An 18,037-nucleotide genomic window follows, 5' to 3' on the forward strand; every position below is an offset into this window, starting at 1 on the left:
CTAACGAAACTAAGTACCTAAGTTACGTTAACAGCTAGTTCAATTAGTATTTAATTCCTATGCGAGATATACCTACAGTAATAGCCTGTGAATGTCCAACTGCTGGGCTAAGGCCTCCTCTACTTTTTTTTTTGAGGAGAAGGCTTGGAGCTTATTCCACCACGCTGCTCCAATGCATTGGTGTGAAAATCCAATGGGTTGGTTATTCTACCAATTATAAACACAAATTAGGCACATGAAAATTCAGTGGTGCTTGCCCGGATTTGAACCCACGATCATCGATTAAGATCACTTTCTAACCTAGTGGTTAGAACGCCATATCTGCTTAGATATACTCATTATAATAATTAAGTTTTTTCTTTAATTCGATTGTATAATATCTGTGTAATATAATATATGATACAATATTCACACTTATAAAAAAAGACTATATAGATATGTATGTTGTACGCAGGACCAAGTTATAGTATGTAATACCGTAACAGCCTGTGAATGTCCCACTGCTGGGCTAAAGGCCTCCTCTCCTCTTTTTGAGGAGAAGGTTTGGAGCTTTTTCCACCACGCTGCTCCAATGCGGGTTGGTAGAATTCACATGTGGCAGAATTTCAGTGAAATTAGACACATGCAGGTTTCCTCACGATGTTTTCCTTCACCGTAAAGCACGAGATGAATTATAATCACAAATTAAGCACATGAAAATTCAGTGGTGCTTGCCCGGGTTTGAACCCACGATCATCGGTTAAGATTCACGCGTTCTTACCACAGGGCCAACTCGGCTTTTTGTAATAGAAGAAGTAGTATGTAATAGAAGTTTTATTTTCAAAGTCGATGTATGTATGTGAGTTAATAATTTACACACCAATATAACCTACATAAAATATTCTAAGATTGAATTTATCAGTAAGATTTTTATATCCGTTCTTCTCGCTTAAGACAACGAACCGATGTGTAACGCTATATTGGTAAAAACTGTTTTAAAGACTAAGCTTAATTTATTGAATTATATTTTAGTAATGATCATAAACAAAAATAAGAGGAAGACATAAAAGCTCTATAGATGTGCATCGAAATCATCGCGTGGAAAATATTCGCTGAGAGAACGACCTCATGTCCCGACATTCGTTTCAACGTTAATTCCAGCCGCATTTGTTCCATTACATTTCCGACACAAAGTAGATACGCGTTTGCCGAATTGACTAGGTGGATGCGACCAGGCGAACCTAGGTAGAAGGGGATGACACGAGAAAATCACCTGTGTGCGAAAGGGAGGTAAGATTAAAAGTGAGAAAGATGTATTCAGAAGTGAAATAGTCTGCTGGCTGAGCACATCATCATTAACGAGCCAGATAGGGCGGAGGGCAGCGAAGAGGTAGAGGGGGCGCGTCAGGTGGGTTATATCCCACGGCTTGTAACACCTGCGTACGAAATTATCCCTTACCGTAAGCATTTATAAAGAACACATTTCCGTAAATTCTATAGCTTAGAACACCATTCTAGGGAATATTTTTGAGTGCAGCGACATAAATATGAGAAATATCCAGGTTTTTATACACTCAGTGAGTCTTTCGGACAACATCTAATCACACTCACATTAATATTATAAATAGTTTCTTAGTGGTTTCCGCGAAACGACACACACTAGTTCCACAAAATGATATTACATTATGAACTTATCAAAACAGAAAAGTCTAGACTATATATTTTTCTTGATAAGTCTCAGCTACACGTTATGTTGAGTGCTTAGTTAAGTTATTTAAAGTAACATTAAAGTAAAATGAGAAAAGGTTTCATCCATGTCAACTTAAAAAGCTGGAATATGTCAGATCTTATAAGAAATTATAAATGAATGCGTCAAAATTTGTAATGATTATTTTGTATTATAGTTGCTTTAAAACAATAATGTAGGTGTGAGGTTAAAGAAAAACAGGAAAATTCCATTCAAATCTTTAAAAGTTGACGCGGTAACCGACAAGCCGGCAGCAGTTTTGAGCATCGAAGTGTTTCATAACTTCGGAGTGCAACGCGTTGCTTTGTTTCCGAACTAAAGATACCTTTTTTGATATTGGGTATTTATTCACTTCCTATAAATTTAATCGGCTTATATATATAAATTTTATTGTTTTAAGAATACAAGCAATGCCAGATTTCGTGGAATTACTAATATTCAATTTACCCTTTGGCGTAAAGCGTTCGCTAGGAGTAAGTCGTCCATACTCTAAAATGCGGGTTGGAATCGAACCCGCTACTTTAATGTCACTAGACGCCTAGTGATTGAGCAATTGAGCCTAAAAAGTTTGTCAATATTTTTTACCATTTAAAATACAAATTTTTCTAAAATAAAAGCTTATGAACAATACCAAAACATTTAAAGCTATGCGATTTGATTGAATATTACAGCTAATTATTATTAATACCAAAAACCAATTACGACTAAACCTCAACAAATCCACTCATCCGTAATGCAATTAACTCCCCAATGTAAAGCAGAAATTAATTAACTATAGCTTAAAGTATCACAAAAAATAGCATCATCAGAGCCAGATGTAGCAGTTTATTCCATTATAATATTCTATTTTCGTTAAACTATGATCGTGCAATAATTTGTTCACGCACGACATGAAAATTAAATTTGATGGGAGAGATTCACTCACGGGGCGTGCGAGGGTTAAATTCCTTATTGTCAAAATATTGGTCATAATATTTCAGATGGCAGAGGGGACAGGTAAAGCGGTGAAATACATATATCGCATAATCGGATCGACGGAACCAAAGACCACGAGGATCGCTTTCTTATAATAATATTTTTGTTATGGAAACGCTATCTTACACTTAAAATTACATATATGAATGAAATAATGATGCAGAGTGAATTTTGTTTCAAAATGAATCACAAAAATATTGATTGAAAATTTGCAGTGAATAAAATTCTGTATAGAAAAATAAATAATTTTAATTAAAGTTATATTTTGTATTTAAAGTACTATTTGTAAAACTTATTTTGTTATAAGATATAAAAAATAAGGAAAAAGTGACAGCAAGATAAAGTTAAAAATGTAAAACATTTATTTTAATTTACCTTTGTCAATCAAACAATATAACAATAATAAATTTAATGCCGCATAATATCGATTCCACAAGCATTTCTAATTTTACAATGATAGTTAAATTGAGTTCACCCTCATTTGCTCCCCTCGGGGATCGCCGTGGTCAGGAGTGCAAGAGGTGTCGAACACGTGTTAAAATTCTAGCTCCTGAACACTTTTGGAACGATAGTACAATTCGTTACGCTTCTTATGGGCGTAGCACGCAATGGTTTTATGTGAGAATGGCCAATAAATTTAAGGGTCAAAAAGGACTAATGTTGATAAAAAGTATGCTATAAAAGCGGCAACTTTAGGTTAATTTATAAATTTATTATGTTAGGATAACGAGTTAGACGATATTTTGTTATTTTAATACCAAATCTTAAATATATTAGTACATATTTTTACATACCTATGCATACAATTTTCATGCTCTGTAATCACTACGCCAACTCTAAATAAATATGAGCGTATGGCAAGTATTTATATTATTATATTGTTGTATAAATAAAGAAAACACAAAGAAGTCTGACGGTCAATACTAGGGCAAAGCTCTCTGGGTACCACTCACTTATATTCACTCACTTCATATTCTACCGCCAAGCAGCAATATTTAGTATTGTTATAACTTTAACCCCGGTTTGAAGGTCGAGAGAGACAGGGTAACTACATTCACATAGAACATAACAACCGTGACGATGTGAGGGAGAACTAATATTTCTTACAGCTCCAATGTCTATGAGCAATGCCCGAACTCATGCCAGGTGGTCAGGTACCGAAAAAAGATTACGCGTCTAACACTAGCTGGCAGAGTTTGTTCTAAAGCAAAATACGTAATAAGCGCACTTAAATTTGTATCAAAAGATAAAAAGATGATTAATAAGTAAACTTGTACGGGTAGTACTAATTCTTTAGCTTGCTTTATTAACACAACATGTATTATGTATGCATAACTAATGAAGTTTTTAAATTATAATTAGAAACAGGAATCAAATGTCGACGAGATTACTAACGAAAGACCGTACAAAAACAAAGACAGTGATAGGGGAAAGCTTGAGTCCCAATTCATTAAATTGTTATACTCTTTTTCGCAAAAGAACTTCTAAAAGGTAAGCTCATTGTAGATTCCGAATCTTGTGCGCAAACCAGTAAATTAAAAATAAATATTGTGAAACGTCAGTATGTTACGGGTGAGCGCTGGGAAATATCAGGGAAAATTCTAAAAACGCCAGGACGGACTCTGTCGATTCACAGGGGTGGTGTGGGGTAAGGTGAATCTTTTTGTGAAGTGGAGAGAATTAATTTAACCCGCTGCGGGGTAACACGACATGGCGGTAATTGAAAAGTTTGCCCCTTGGCTGCTGGCTGAGAGCTCAGTCGCCGACGGTTACGCGTCTTTACGACATTGCTCTTATTACCAGATTTTGTGGTAATTGCTGTTAGTCGTTGACATGTTATATAAATTTAATTTTATATGACTTTCATATAATTTGATTAGGGGAAAAAATAACTACTGAGATACTGATCGGTTTACATTTAATTTATTTCCTAATATGACAATTTAACATACTCATATAATATATACCTACTTGTTATTTTTGAATGGTAAATATAAAACCTTTTTTATTTTTTATAAATAAATTTTCCCATATTTTCTCTCTAATTATATATCATTTTCTAATAACGAAAGTTTGTTTTATAAAAATGTTTTTGTAAAATACGGTTAGATTATATCATTTAGAAGTGAGCTATACAACATATACATAAAAATATTATTTTTAGCTTGTTAATTTCTTCTTTTGCTCATATTGAGAGTACAGCACCGTATATCCAAAAAGAAAAAGAAACTTGAATAAATCTTGTAGAATCATTAAAGGCTTTGGTAATTTTAGGGGAAAAAGCGCAAATCGAAATCACAATATTAAAATTTAACAAATGACGGCGTCTAAAGTTCTTTTAAAAGGCAAATGGTTAACTTTTAAGAACTGAAAGTAAGAGCTTTTTGGTATCTAACCTTTAACTTTTTCGTGGGTGGGTTTCTAATTATGAAACTGCGACTCGTAAAAGTTTCTACGAAACAAAATCGATTTAAAATTAATGCGACAAAGTTATATTACGGATTACGTTTATTTGATTGGTTAAAATATAGGAAGATATTTTTCTTTAGAATATAAATAATAATCATCGATTTGGTTATACAAGTATACTGTAAGTCTAATTGGTTAAGTTAAGGCCGTTTTTAACGTATTTTTTAAACCAGTTAAAAGTTATTATAACCAATTTCATACTTTGATAGACATACCTATTAAAATTACTGATGCTATTTTTAAAACTTAGAATTTTCAATTAATATTGATAAATCTATAAATGTTATTTTAGATGATGAACATTGGCAGCATTGGCTATGTTATAGAGATAGATTAACCTACGGGTCAGAGTCAACGTTTGACTAGAACCGATTTGCTTCGTGTTTGCTCCGTGATATTGAAGTTAGCTGATTGGCTATTCGTTTGACTATAAACTTTGTTAACTCGACATATGAGTTATATCATGTGAATTATCATCGGATTGTACTAAATGTTAAAATAACGTAAAGTAATAGTAAAGGTTTAAAATGATTTATATTATTATGCATCAATTTTTCAAATGTTATTCATATTATAAAGCTTTTTATTTCATTTATGGTTTTGATTTGAAAACAACTAAGAATAGGTAAGTGATTGGCGAAAAAAGATATTATTTTATTATTTCACTCCGTTAAAAATATTTACATAAATTAAATTATTATTTTATTTACATAAAATAAGATGGAAATATCATTTTCACAAGAGGTGTTAAGCCGTATGTTTAAAAACTGTACAAACTTCAATATCAAGTAACAACTACACTGTCAAAACTGACCTATTTTAACTTACAATATGTATCCAAGTTAAAAAAAATATCCAATAAATTAGGACTATAAAGCATTTTTTTATCGTGGTTTAAACTGTAACACAGATTCTTTTTGTATTTTAAAGTTCAATAACTCTTTCTTTGTTTCTGATTTGAAGTCTTAAACGCAGAACTAGTTTATTAATAACGCAACCTTCTATATTTATTGAATTAACTTTTATAAATTGCGATATACGTCGAGTGCTTTGTCTACGCGTTAGAACAGGAAACGTCGACGCTGTCTGCGGCGAGTAAGTTTCGTGAGGGCGTATAATTACGCGAGCGAGTAAACATATAAAGGTAATCCGGGTCGCGGTGGCACAAAGTGATGCTCGTGAATAATTTAGCGGCAGAGCACCTGCGGCGAGACCGCAGCTCGCTACTCCTCTACTGACAGGGCTACGTTCAATTCGTTCCATTAGCGATGAGAATACTATGTATTATTTACTAGCTTACTGATTCACACTTCACGAGCATATTATAAATATTCATACGAGAACGTAAGAAAAATAAAGTTGAATTATCTTGTTAAATTAAAAATTAATTTCGCTGCCGATGCGAGGTAATGAAATTCGAAAAAAAGTCGTTTATGGCGTAATTTAAAAAGGTATATATTTTTTTAAATAAAATAAACTTTACGTGGGAATGGGATAAACTATCATTACCTGAAAATACTATTAGTGTTTTATAACTTGACAGATGGTTAAATATATCGACAGCCCTGTATTATAAACGTCATAATCAACATAGAATACCTACTCAAAAGCTTTGTAACAAGAAATGGCGCCCGACTTGCGACCGACATAGGATGATATAGGGCTATGAATATTCATTAATTCACAAAATTTTGCTTTGTTACATAGATTTATTCTGGGTCATGTGCATAAATAATTTAAAATAAAGTGATTTTAAATAAATATAATAAACTAAAAAATATTCAAGTTCAATTTAAACAAACATTTCACTGGTATTTTTGGTATAGGTATAAAGTTTGTATCACCAGTCAATAACCAAATAAACTGTATATGTATATATGGATTTAATGACTAACTTCATAATACTCTCCAATAAATTCAATTCCTGTGAAGAAATGATTCTTCCAAGCGGCCATGATCTTTCTTAGGCCTTAGCTATATCTCGCTATAATTAATATCAGAGGATATGACAATCCGGTTATTCGCCCTAACATTGCGACGTGTTTTTCGCCACCACTATCAACTATTATTAATTTAACTATATGATAGAGTTAATACTTTAACGTCGAAACTGGCTTCACAATCGTTTTAGGCCGTATACGGAGTCATACGATCTAAAAATATCAATATCCAAGATAGTCCGACGCAAACCCAGAAGTTTTTTTTAATTTAACTATATTATATGTTGAACTCGGCTACATTGTTATGGACATAATTTCGTTGTTTAATATTTTTATATCTAAGTGTTTATCAACAGCATAATAAATAAAAGAAGTAATAAATATATTATTTGATGCGTATGTGCCGATAGACAATAAGAAATGGAAAAAGTATTATTAATCTTTTCCAGTTTTGTTTTATTTACTCAATATTTATTAAAGCATAATATTATCGTTTGGCAATAAATAAAAGCGACAGAGGCTGACAGCGCAACACAATATTGGGCACATCGAGATGACGTAATGACAGATAGGATCGGGTGTGGTGGAAATTGAACGGCACTGTACGCGGCAACGCTGACTAGTTTTATTTCACTCAATATTTCACTGAGTGAGCTCTGGACAAAACAACCTGCTGTGAATGTGATGGACATAAATGCAGACCGCACTATTATAGTCCTCCAGTTTCATAATAGAATCTGCTATTGTAACATACCGATTGAGTAGATAGGTATTTCTTGTGTGAACATCGAGCTTATATGATAGTTGAGTAACTATCATTCGGTATGAAAATTGTATTTATAAGTTGAAAAATCATTTGAAAATTCCTTCATTGTTATAAGTCATGAGTTTCTATCGGTCATATTAAAACGTTTTTCATTCCACTAATAAGATTTGAATAGGTATCAGTTTCAAAATTATTACATAATATAATTACCAGCCCGCACCGTAGATCGTGAGAGATCAGAAAGTGATGCGACATTGACTATAATATTTAATTCGTATGTAAAGGAAAAAAAGTCTTTAATTTTTTTTTAAACATATAATGCTATCATGTAAGAGAGCATTTATTTTCGTACGTTAAATAATTCTATTTATTTTATTTTCTAATTTCTACGTAATTTATGGAGATAATAGTTTCAAGCTCACCATCTTTATTCATGTTGGCTTGAAAACACTTGGCGAGTCTGCAGGCTCGACACTGATTCCTGTGTGTCTTGTCTACTGGACAGCGGCCTTTCATCTCTCCACCCGCCTTGCACGTGTACACACGATTTCGATGGATCGACCTCTTAAAGAAGCCCGAACAACCTGGTTTGTTAAAAAGAAAAACTATGTAAGAAAACTTTACAAATACTAGATGACATTATGTATCGAACGTGTGAAACTACTAGGATTATTAACTTCCTATACAGAAATTCGTCTGTCCGGTTGTGTAGGAATATATAGGAGATAATTACAAGCACAAGGGACATAACATCTAAGTTCCCAATGGTGGCATTTGCGATGTAAGCGATGGTTAACATTTCTTACAATGCCAATGTCTATGTGCGTTAGTGACCACTTACCATCAGGTAGCCCATATGCTCGTCCGCCTTCCTATTCAATAAAAAAAAAAACATCCCGTCCCATCTGGTTGTGAGGAGAGAGTGCAACTGTGTTTGAACATACATACACACAAGGTACTTGTGCAACAACATCTTCTTTGCGATCGGCTAATCTTTAATATTGGCAACTAGAATCGAAATTCAGAACAGAGGTTAATTGTTATCAAGATTAATTATTATTTAACAAAATAATAAAATGTATTTAATCTTACCGTCGCAGCTGTAAATGCCATAATGTTTTCCAGAACTTCTATCACCGCATACATTGCAGGGGATGTCCAGCAGTCTGTCCCCTAAAATGATAATTATGAAACTGATATAAGTCATTTTAAATTTAGAATCAAACAATTAATACCTAAATATAAAACCGGGAAGCAAATGTTAACCACTTTCGATTTCCTATCTTATAATAACCCCTCACTCTAGGTGAGTTTTAATCTTACTCCGCGTTAAATTCGACGGCGCGTTATCTACAGCTGTAACACGACGCAAAGAGATTTAGAAAAAAATATTTATATAATACAATTTAGATATATTTATATATACGTAGGTGTAGATATATAATATTTATTACAATTAAAGTACGGAATTAGTCTAGGGTAACGAAATAACATAAAAAATTAAAAAGTAATGTTTTACAGTTTAGGTCAGAAAGTATTTAGTGATAGCCTTTGCATCATAAAACTAGGACGATGATCTTTAAAACTAATGGTATATTGTATAGTCATAAAATTCTAAATAACTAGCAGAATTTATAAATGTTGTAGGCTGGTTTAAGGCTTAGAGGCAAATAGTTCCGTCGAGGCGTCACGATAGGATGCGCAAGCGATCCCGTGAAGTCCCCTCGAAAAGATGGAGTGGGTACCGCTGGTTTTTTAGTGGGTATTCCGGCGCCTTCAACACCGGCGAGTCCCACATATAGCATACCTTATGTGGGAGAAACGTGTAAATGCGTATTTCCAGCGAAAAAAAATTATGTATAATAAAAAGGCAAATTTAAATTTAGTTTTTAATCTAAGCATATAAAAGAATAACTGACTGATATACCAACGCACAGCCCAAACACATTTACACATTTACACATTTTTGGCTAGCACTAAAAAAGTTTTTTTTTAATTTTCCCTAAGCTATAACCTTTATAGGTTAAAGATAACGTTTGGATGAAAATCCTTCATTTTTGAAGAATGAGCTATGGAAATTGGTATACGTGTATAGCAATTCCGAATTATGGCTCGAGCCAAGCCGCCGGTAATGGGAACAAGCGCTAGTCCGATATATATATTTTAGTTTACAGTTCATAATAATAGTACTAGAACCGAATCGACTCTATCTGTTCATACTCTAAAATTTATTTAGATAAAATAAGATAATTTTAGATCTAATATAATAATATGTGTGGGTGAATATAGAAATGAAATAATACAAGGTTCACCCAACCGAGAGGTCAAATTTTGTGGGCAAAAATTTGTCGTTTTAGTAAAAAGGCTCTATTATGTGATAATACTTCGTTAATCTTCAAAATCGTCAAATCATAATAATCTAACAATTTAAGTCAGCGAAGTTTCTATCTAATTGATGGAATAGGTAGGTAAGTTTTAAATAATTTAATAAGCAATTATATTTTCTAAGTATTAATAATATTTCTGAATTAAGTTTCAAGTCATTGTAAATAATTCTGTATATAAAATACAATATATATATTGTATATCATTATATATAATTCTTGTCTATTTAAACGTAAAATTCCAGCTTCTAAAATTAATGATATTTAATCTTCACGAACATTTATCATTTTAAATTTGAACTTAAGTGCTTTTTTAATTAGGTTATTAATTATTACACTATAAGAATTATTTAATTATTGTAATTATTTTAAGATCATTTTATATATAACCTACCTACAATAATTACAAAATAACGTGACCATTGCAGGTTAAGGCTAAGTTATATTTATTTTATTACGTTATTCAATAACAGTGCACTCTCCCCAGCATAAAACAGATTAGTCAGATTACACGAATCTCGCTAATAACGTGTTTTTGTTGCGTTTACAGACACCATCTTATTCAGCTGCCCCTTTTCCTCTTCGCTTAGCGTTGCGTATTATAGATACAATCACACCGTCCAGTTAACGTTTTACAAAATAAATAATTTGAATCAAAATTGACCTACGTATATTGAAATGATATTTTATTGATCATCATCACCATAACAAATTTATAGTAAATTTACGAACGTTTAGTTAAGTTTCATTTTAATCTATTTATATGTTCAGTACGTAATTGATTAATAAATAGCACTTTCGACCTAATACATTCGTAAGATTCTTAAGATTGACTACGTATAAAATAAATTTATATACTATATTAATTAACATCTTCATTTTATAAGTAGAATTAGTTTTTATAAATTTAAGTTACTTTGCGTAAGTAAAAAATAAAATTATATTTTTAAATAATCAATATATGAACAATCGACAGTATTAATATTATTTCTTTTTAAGTATTTTCTAAGTATAATTAATTTTTCACAGCTTTAATATATTCTCTTAAAGTATAAAAGTATCAATATCGGTGTAACAACAATTCCCGTCTTAATGCCGCAAATCCTTTTGAAGGAGAGATCATTTCTTTTTACTGAAATGGACTTAGACGACTTTAGCGATCGTCTTTCGGGCCTCAAAGAAAAGCCGCAAAGTGTTGTAATTATCCCCTTTAATATTTGAAAGATATTTTTTATTCAAAGAATTTGAAAAATATTTAAAAAACGATATTGTTCTTTATCATTACGTTATACTTAAATCAACATTGATATACACACACCTTTATAATTATAAGCAAAATGTATATATGTATATGGATAATAAGAGGGGTTGTATGTGTTAATGCACCGATGCGTGAGGCCCTGTGCATCGAACTCTACATAATACGCGACAAAATACCATAGTCGTGTGAAACGCCACACTCTCTAATTCGCCGCTAATATACCAACGCTAATCTTTAAACGTTAACAATTTTGTAACGTATATTTGACATTTGTATATTTGACAGTATAATGTAAGGAAATAGTAATAATAATAATAATAGACAAAGAAAATTAGAAAATTATAAAATATCATGATTCTATTTCAACTAACAAATTAAGGTTAAAATAAGGTTTTTTCCTAAAATACCGTGAAAGAGTAAAAAATTTGCTTCGTAAGGCATAAAATGTAATTCATAATACTTGTTTAAATTAAAATTGTAACACTAAACATTGTAACTGAGTGACTTACTCGTAGTATTTACTAAAATCCTCATTTAAATTATTTAGGCTCGCACTTTACAAACATACACAGACGCGTTGATTCAATAAAGTTTGAGATTTGGGACTACGACGAATGACTCCCTGAAACTTAAGCAGTAATTGCTTCAAACACTATATAGGTGTACAGATAAACTAATGATTTTATTTTTTTCTAACTTGAAACTTTTTATTTCTATTATTTTCATGATTGAGGTAATTTAAAATTTTAATTATTCGAATTGGATTGACTTGGGACAACTAAGAAAACATGTAGACTATTATTGTATTCAAAAGAAAACAAATATTCATAATAGATGAATGTTTTAAAATTCTGTACATAAGTATATCTCGTTATCTTATGTAATGAATGTACATAATTATGATGAAACCTGATCACCTTTCCTCTAATATATAACCGTTTTTGATTATAATACAATATGCTTGATGCCTTTGCAATAAAAAATGTAAATCTTGAAAAGTCTTGGTTATGTGTACTTAATATAATATCAGTATATTAAAAGAATTTTTTTTTTACTTGTATTGCAATTAATATGTTAGTTATAAAGAAAAAATATCCAATTAAATACATTGTCGATTTTTTATTTTATGATAAATAAAATATGCAATATGTAAATAAGGACTTAATTTATATAGCATGTTAAGTAAAAAAACTAAAATAAAGTAAAAATAGATTCATTAGAACTTGTTAAATTGGACCACGCTGTGTAAAGTTGTAAGAGCTCGGCAAGGGAGCATGATCTGACGAAGTTTTGGGTTCGTCCCTAAGTTACATTCACAAAGGCTAGGATTTGTTGCGTTTCAATGATCTTACACTTTGTCTTAATTCCAACTACGTATTCTGTAGTTACTTAATTATAACACACATATCACAAGTAGCTAAAATAAATTCGTTGCTACGATACGCCGTCCATATAAGTCAGTAATGATTGATTCTTTACCTATCAAAATATCTTAAAATAGTGTTTTTTATACTAAGCCGCGAGTTTAAATTTGAAATTAACTCTGTCATAATTTAAAATAAAAATGCAAAAATTCAGTATATATATAATACTCATATTTCTACCGTGTAGATAAAACCTGTGGTAATATTTTTTTAATGCTACATCTGAATAAGCTTATTAAAAATCGAATAGCTTTATATGAAAAAATAACTAATTTGGGAATTTGTTTATTATGGATCTTTTATAGATAAAAATGAGAAATAAAAAGCAACAACAAAATTGATATCGTTACATAATTATCATTTTAGGTCCTTGAGAAACAAGTTTTATTTTTTATTGTTAAAAACCGACATTGTCATATTTAGACATAACCAATGTAAAAACTGTTAAACGAATGTCATACCCGCATTAAAATCGTAATAATTTTAGGGAATTCTAATATTTTGCACCTAAATATAATCCACAAATATGATTAACGAAGTTTTGTAACTTTTCATTTTTTTAGTTGAACACAATAATAGTTTTAGAACCTATAATAATAAGAATAAAGACAATGTAATGACCAGTAGGTAGGTACATAGTCTATATTTAGCGGAATATTTGAAGTACCTATTTATAAAATTAATATACCTACAATATGTTTAAAAACATTTTAAATACTAGTATTTTCTACTTATGTTTTGATTTAGAATCAATACCATTTATTAGTTAATTTAAAAATCGACGTATTTACATCTTACTGCAAATAATTATAATAATAATTAATTATTGTATCAACTTTTTTTTCATTACATGTCTCTCCTTTTATTGCTTTAATGTAGTTATATAAAATAGCATATAATAAACACTGAACAACGAGATCATGTCTCATCTCTTGCGAGAATTTCTACCATAAACTCTAAAAGATGGAAAGATTATTTATAATTAAAATATACTAATATGACACATATACAAGTAACAAATGTTAATTTTATTAAAAAATAGTTTCAATGTATTTCAGAAATTGTTTTGACGTTTGACATTTCGTACTCTATTTTTTTAATTCTTACTTATTGTTTTCTTACGGAGTTATAATTGGCTATGATGGTATAAAAACAAAATAAATCAAAAAAAATTGGACTATAAAAAGTTTCTTTGCTTTAATTGCTTATGCTAGACTATTTAAAAAAAAATGCAATTTATAACGTTCAAATAATTTCACTAACCTGTTCCCATTCTCCGGAAAGCCGTGGCCGGCACCCGTTGTTTTTCCCAAAAGGCCGACAGCTCGACGGTTATTTCACCTGATTATAATTAATATTTTCACCACCATTTAACCATTGCACACGGTTTTAACGAGCCGAGTCGGAGTATAATTTGATAACTGTACCGAAAATCAATTTCGCCTTAATCACTTCCGATGCAAATTATATAAAATCAATCTAATTTAATATATAAAAGTACAGGTCATATTATAAAAGTTTAAGTGACTTCTCTATTATGACTTCGCCACTCGGTCGCGGCTTTCGACAGACTGGTCTGATAATTGTGATCTTTGAAGCCGCTGCGGAGATCGCGAGTCACATCATCCCCTGATTACATCGAGTCCCACCCTCGAGCGGGATGGGAAATCAAGTACGAGTGAGGTGTAAGCGAGAGCACTGCGATCGCATCTTGTGTCTCGGTCCACAGGCTACATTGTCACAGTATCAGTGGTAGCGAATCTGAGTTATATTTAAATATAACAGTAAATTTTTATTGTAAAAAAACTGCTAAAATAACAATAAAAAAATTGTTTATATTATGTTTTTACATATATACATAACCAATCGTTAATCTGGCAATAAATCATGTTGCCTAAATTATAAAATTATTCTAATAAACAATATATTTTTTTCCATATAAAAAGGCGTTTTGTATTTCATACGTACTTTTTCGAAGAAATGTTTAAATATATAGATTGATGTATTTTAAGTTTGCACTGTTAAAATTTAATTAAAATAATTTTCTGTTAGACTAAACATATTTTTCTTTAGATATCTGTCAGGACTGTAAACATTAAAACGTCAAGTAAGATCTGGGGTGAGAAGCGAGCTTTAATTGGCTGGGCGGTGTCAACGGCCAATAGGCGACCGCCTTTTATATAGGGGGCGGCGCATACGGCTTTTGAATTGGAATCGAGCTACGAAGCGAAAATACCACGTGCGACATAGACTTACGGCTTATTACACTATCTACGGTCGCAGCCACAAGATCTTTTACAAAATTCATCCGAGTAACACACGTCCATCCGACGGATAAGTGGGTTTGTTTACATTTAGCTACGGATATCTCATCGATTTATACGGCTTATATTGTGAGCCTTTGCATTAGTAAGCTTTTTGTATGTTAGTTCTGTATGTTAGTTGTTTGTTAAATTACGCTGATTTTTAAATTTAAAACAATATTTTATATAATCAATTTCTTTGACGGTTCGTTCAAATTTATTGTCCATAGAAGTGGTATTTTTTTTTAATCTATGCAATTGTCACGCGACAACCTGGATCTATTTTAATAAAAATTCTAATGGCAACGAAGAGAATCTGAAAGCAGAATTTTTTTTTGATTGATGTATTTAAATAGTAATATTGGCAGATGAACAGCTATATATAACTAAAATGCTATTAGTACAAATAGATGACGTAAACTCTACGTAATGAAATGTTGATGTTACCAATTGATTTTATCATAATAAAAATTGTAGTTTTATTATAAAGTGTAAAATAAGTAAATTGTACATAAATACGTATATTAATGTTATGTATAATATAATGTTAAACGTAATGTATAATTGTATGGTTAGGATTTTCTGATTATTGATTACGGTGAAATTGTTGTAGGTATATAATTTTGTAGGATTGTGATTTGCCATTTCTCATTATTATTCTCATTATTAATGAAATCTTTCTCATTATTAATGAAAAAAATTGTGTCAAGATAACCCTTAATAATAAGACCAATTACAACTCGAATATAACAGCGAAATATAAATACACACTATAAAATATTTTTGTTATCTTTTATTGTTCTCAGAGTTTCGTATGTTTTATTCCTATACAAATAAATAATATCTGTTTGTAATTTCAAAATAACTGCTGCTTTGAAAGTTAATGAGGCTATTTGCGAAATATCGATATTAAAACAATCATTTTTTAATTTTTGTCCGTCTGTATGTCTGTTTGTCCGGGCTAATTTTTGAAATGGGTGAACACTCCAAATTGAAATAACTTAATTATTATAAGAAAAATTTGAAGGTTCCGTTTAGTATTTATTTCATCAAAATCGGTTATCAAAAGTTATTAAAACGTATGTATTTTTGTTGTTACAATATATGTTGCGGCCATTAGCCCATAGGAGTGTGCTAAATACGTCAGTTTCTGAATAACTGTGTCCAGTTTTTTCGGAGTGGTGTGATCTTCTGCCATACTTGACCTGGCTAATCTTTGAAACGGTATATTAGTTTTCGCGTTGTGTTCAAATTTGCGTTGTCTTTATTCGGTTGTCGTTTCGTCTGAACTGAAACTGAGTTTTGATTTTTTTCATTAATTTCATTATTTATTTACATTGATAATATTAGATACTTTGTGGCTTTTGGTTACAATTATTAACTAGGTTGTAATTTTGTTTTACTAGTCATAACTTCTTAAGTAATATTTTAGTTTTGAATTTTTATTATTACTTTTTACTTTTAAGGTTACCTATTCCTTGGTTTAAGGGCTAAATAAAATTTCCTGTATTTTTTTCTATTACTTGTTGTTTTACCCAAGGGCAATAATATGTAGCATTTTCACGTGTAAGTCATGTCATATATATATTTGTTCTAGCAAATGGAATTACTACACCTAATATAGTATAATAAGGAGACATTGCAATAATTCAGTATATCCATTTATCTTTGATTACTAGAATAATAATAATCGCATTAATATCATAAATACGGAAAGAAAGATTGTATGTGTTTCGAATATTAGTTATTTTTTTTACACTTTATCACAGCTAAAACTTGTCATAATTAACATATTTTGGCATTTTTATCCCGTTTAACTGTATTTTCGATATTGGCGCGGGCGAAGCCACGGGCCAAGCTCTATTTTTTAAATATATTTCTACATCGCCATTTTTGAATAGGTTGGTGGGTATTTAAGATTAATAACGTTTAATTACTAACAGAAATAGCTTTATAGTTAAGATAACATGTACTATGACTTATAACTTTAACTATTACAAGCACCACTGAATTTTCATGTGCTTAATTTGTGATTATAATTCATCTCGTGCTATACAGTGAAGGAAAACACCGTGAGGAAACCTGCATTTGTCTTATTTCACTGAAATTCTGCCACATGTGTATTCCACCAACCCGCATTGGAGCAGCGTGGTGGAATAAGCTCCAAACTTTCTCCTCAAAAAGAGGAGAGGAGGCCTTTAGTCCAGCAGTGGGACATTCACAGGCTGTTACGGCATATATATTTAAAGAAAATTTGTAAGATCTATGAAAATCTAATAAGTATGCCTACTTAGATGCTTATAAGTATTTATTTATTTTTCGTTATAAAACAATAAATATAATGTAGGTTATAACTTCGTAACATTTCGTTTTATAACGAAAAATAAAGTAGTATCTCAAATTCTTAATAACTTTACTAACGTGATTTAGAATATCTTTCTGAATGATAGTATTTTCCTGTTATTATTTCAAATAATCCGCAACGATAAATACGTACCATGTTATTGTAGGAGTTCGGTTTTTCATCCTAATGTAATCACTTGAAAGTAAATAATACACGTGACCACTACACGTGACCACATAAGTGTTAAATCTTTAAAAATAATAATCAGCTCAATTTATTTACATTATTACGTGGATTATCATAATCAATAATAAAAAATATACTTCACTATTTTTAAATTATTACTTAATTCGATCTAATTAATATCACCATCATCCTCATTCAGCCAGGGATCGCTTGCGCATGTTACCGTAACGCTACTAGCCCTGGCGACGCTTACGAGGGG

The 18,037-nt window shown here is 31.0% G+C and overlaps 1 protein-coding gene across 1 annotated transcript in view; it reads right to left on the minus strand.

Moving 5' to 3' along the window:
* Nucleotides 1–14,218, minus strand: part of LOC126771387 (protein dissatisfaction) — a 33,727-nt gene extending 19,509 nt beyond the window's left edge. Inside the window, exons 1-3 of the mRNA XM_050491250.1 lie at nt 14,209–14,218; nt 8,969–9,049; nt 8,299–8,460 (exon numbers count right to left, since the gene is read on the minus strand). Of these exons, the coding sequence (XP_050347207.1) occupies nt 8,299–8,460; nt 8,969–9,049; nt 14,209–14,218 (253 nt within the window). The remainder of the gene's footprint in view (nt 1–8,298; nt 8,461–8,968; nt 9,050–14,208) is intronic.
* Between the last annotated feature and the right edge of the window lie 3,819 nt (nt 14,219–18,037).

Source organism: Nymphalis io, chromosome 10, assembly GCF_905147045.1.
Source record: "Nymphalis io chromosome 10, ilAglIoxx1.1, whole genome shotgun sequence".
Lineage (NCBI taxonomy): Eukaryota > Metazoa > Arthropoda > Insecta > Lepidoptera > Nymphalidae > Nymphalis > Nymphalis io.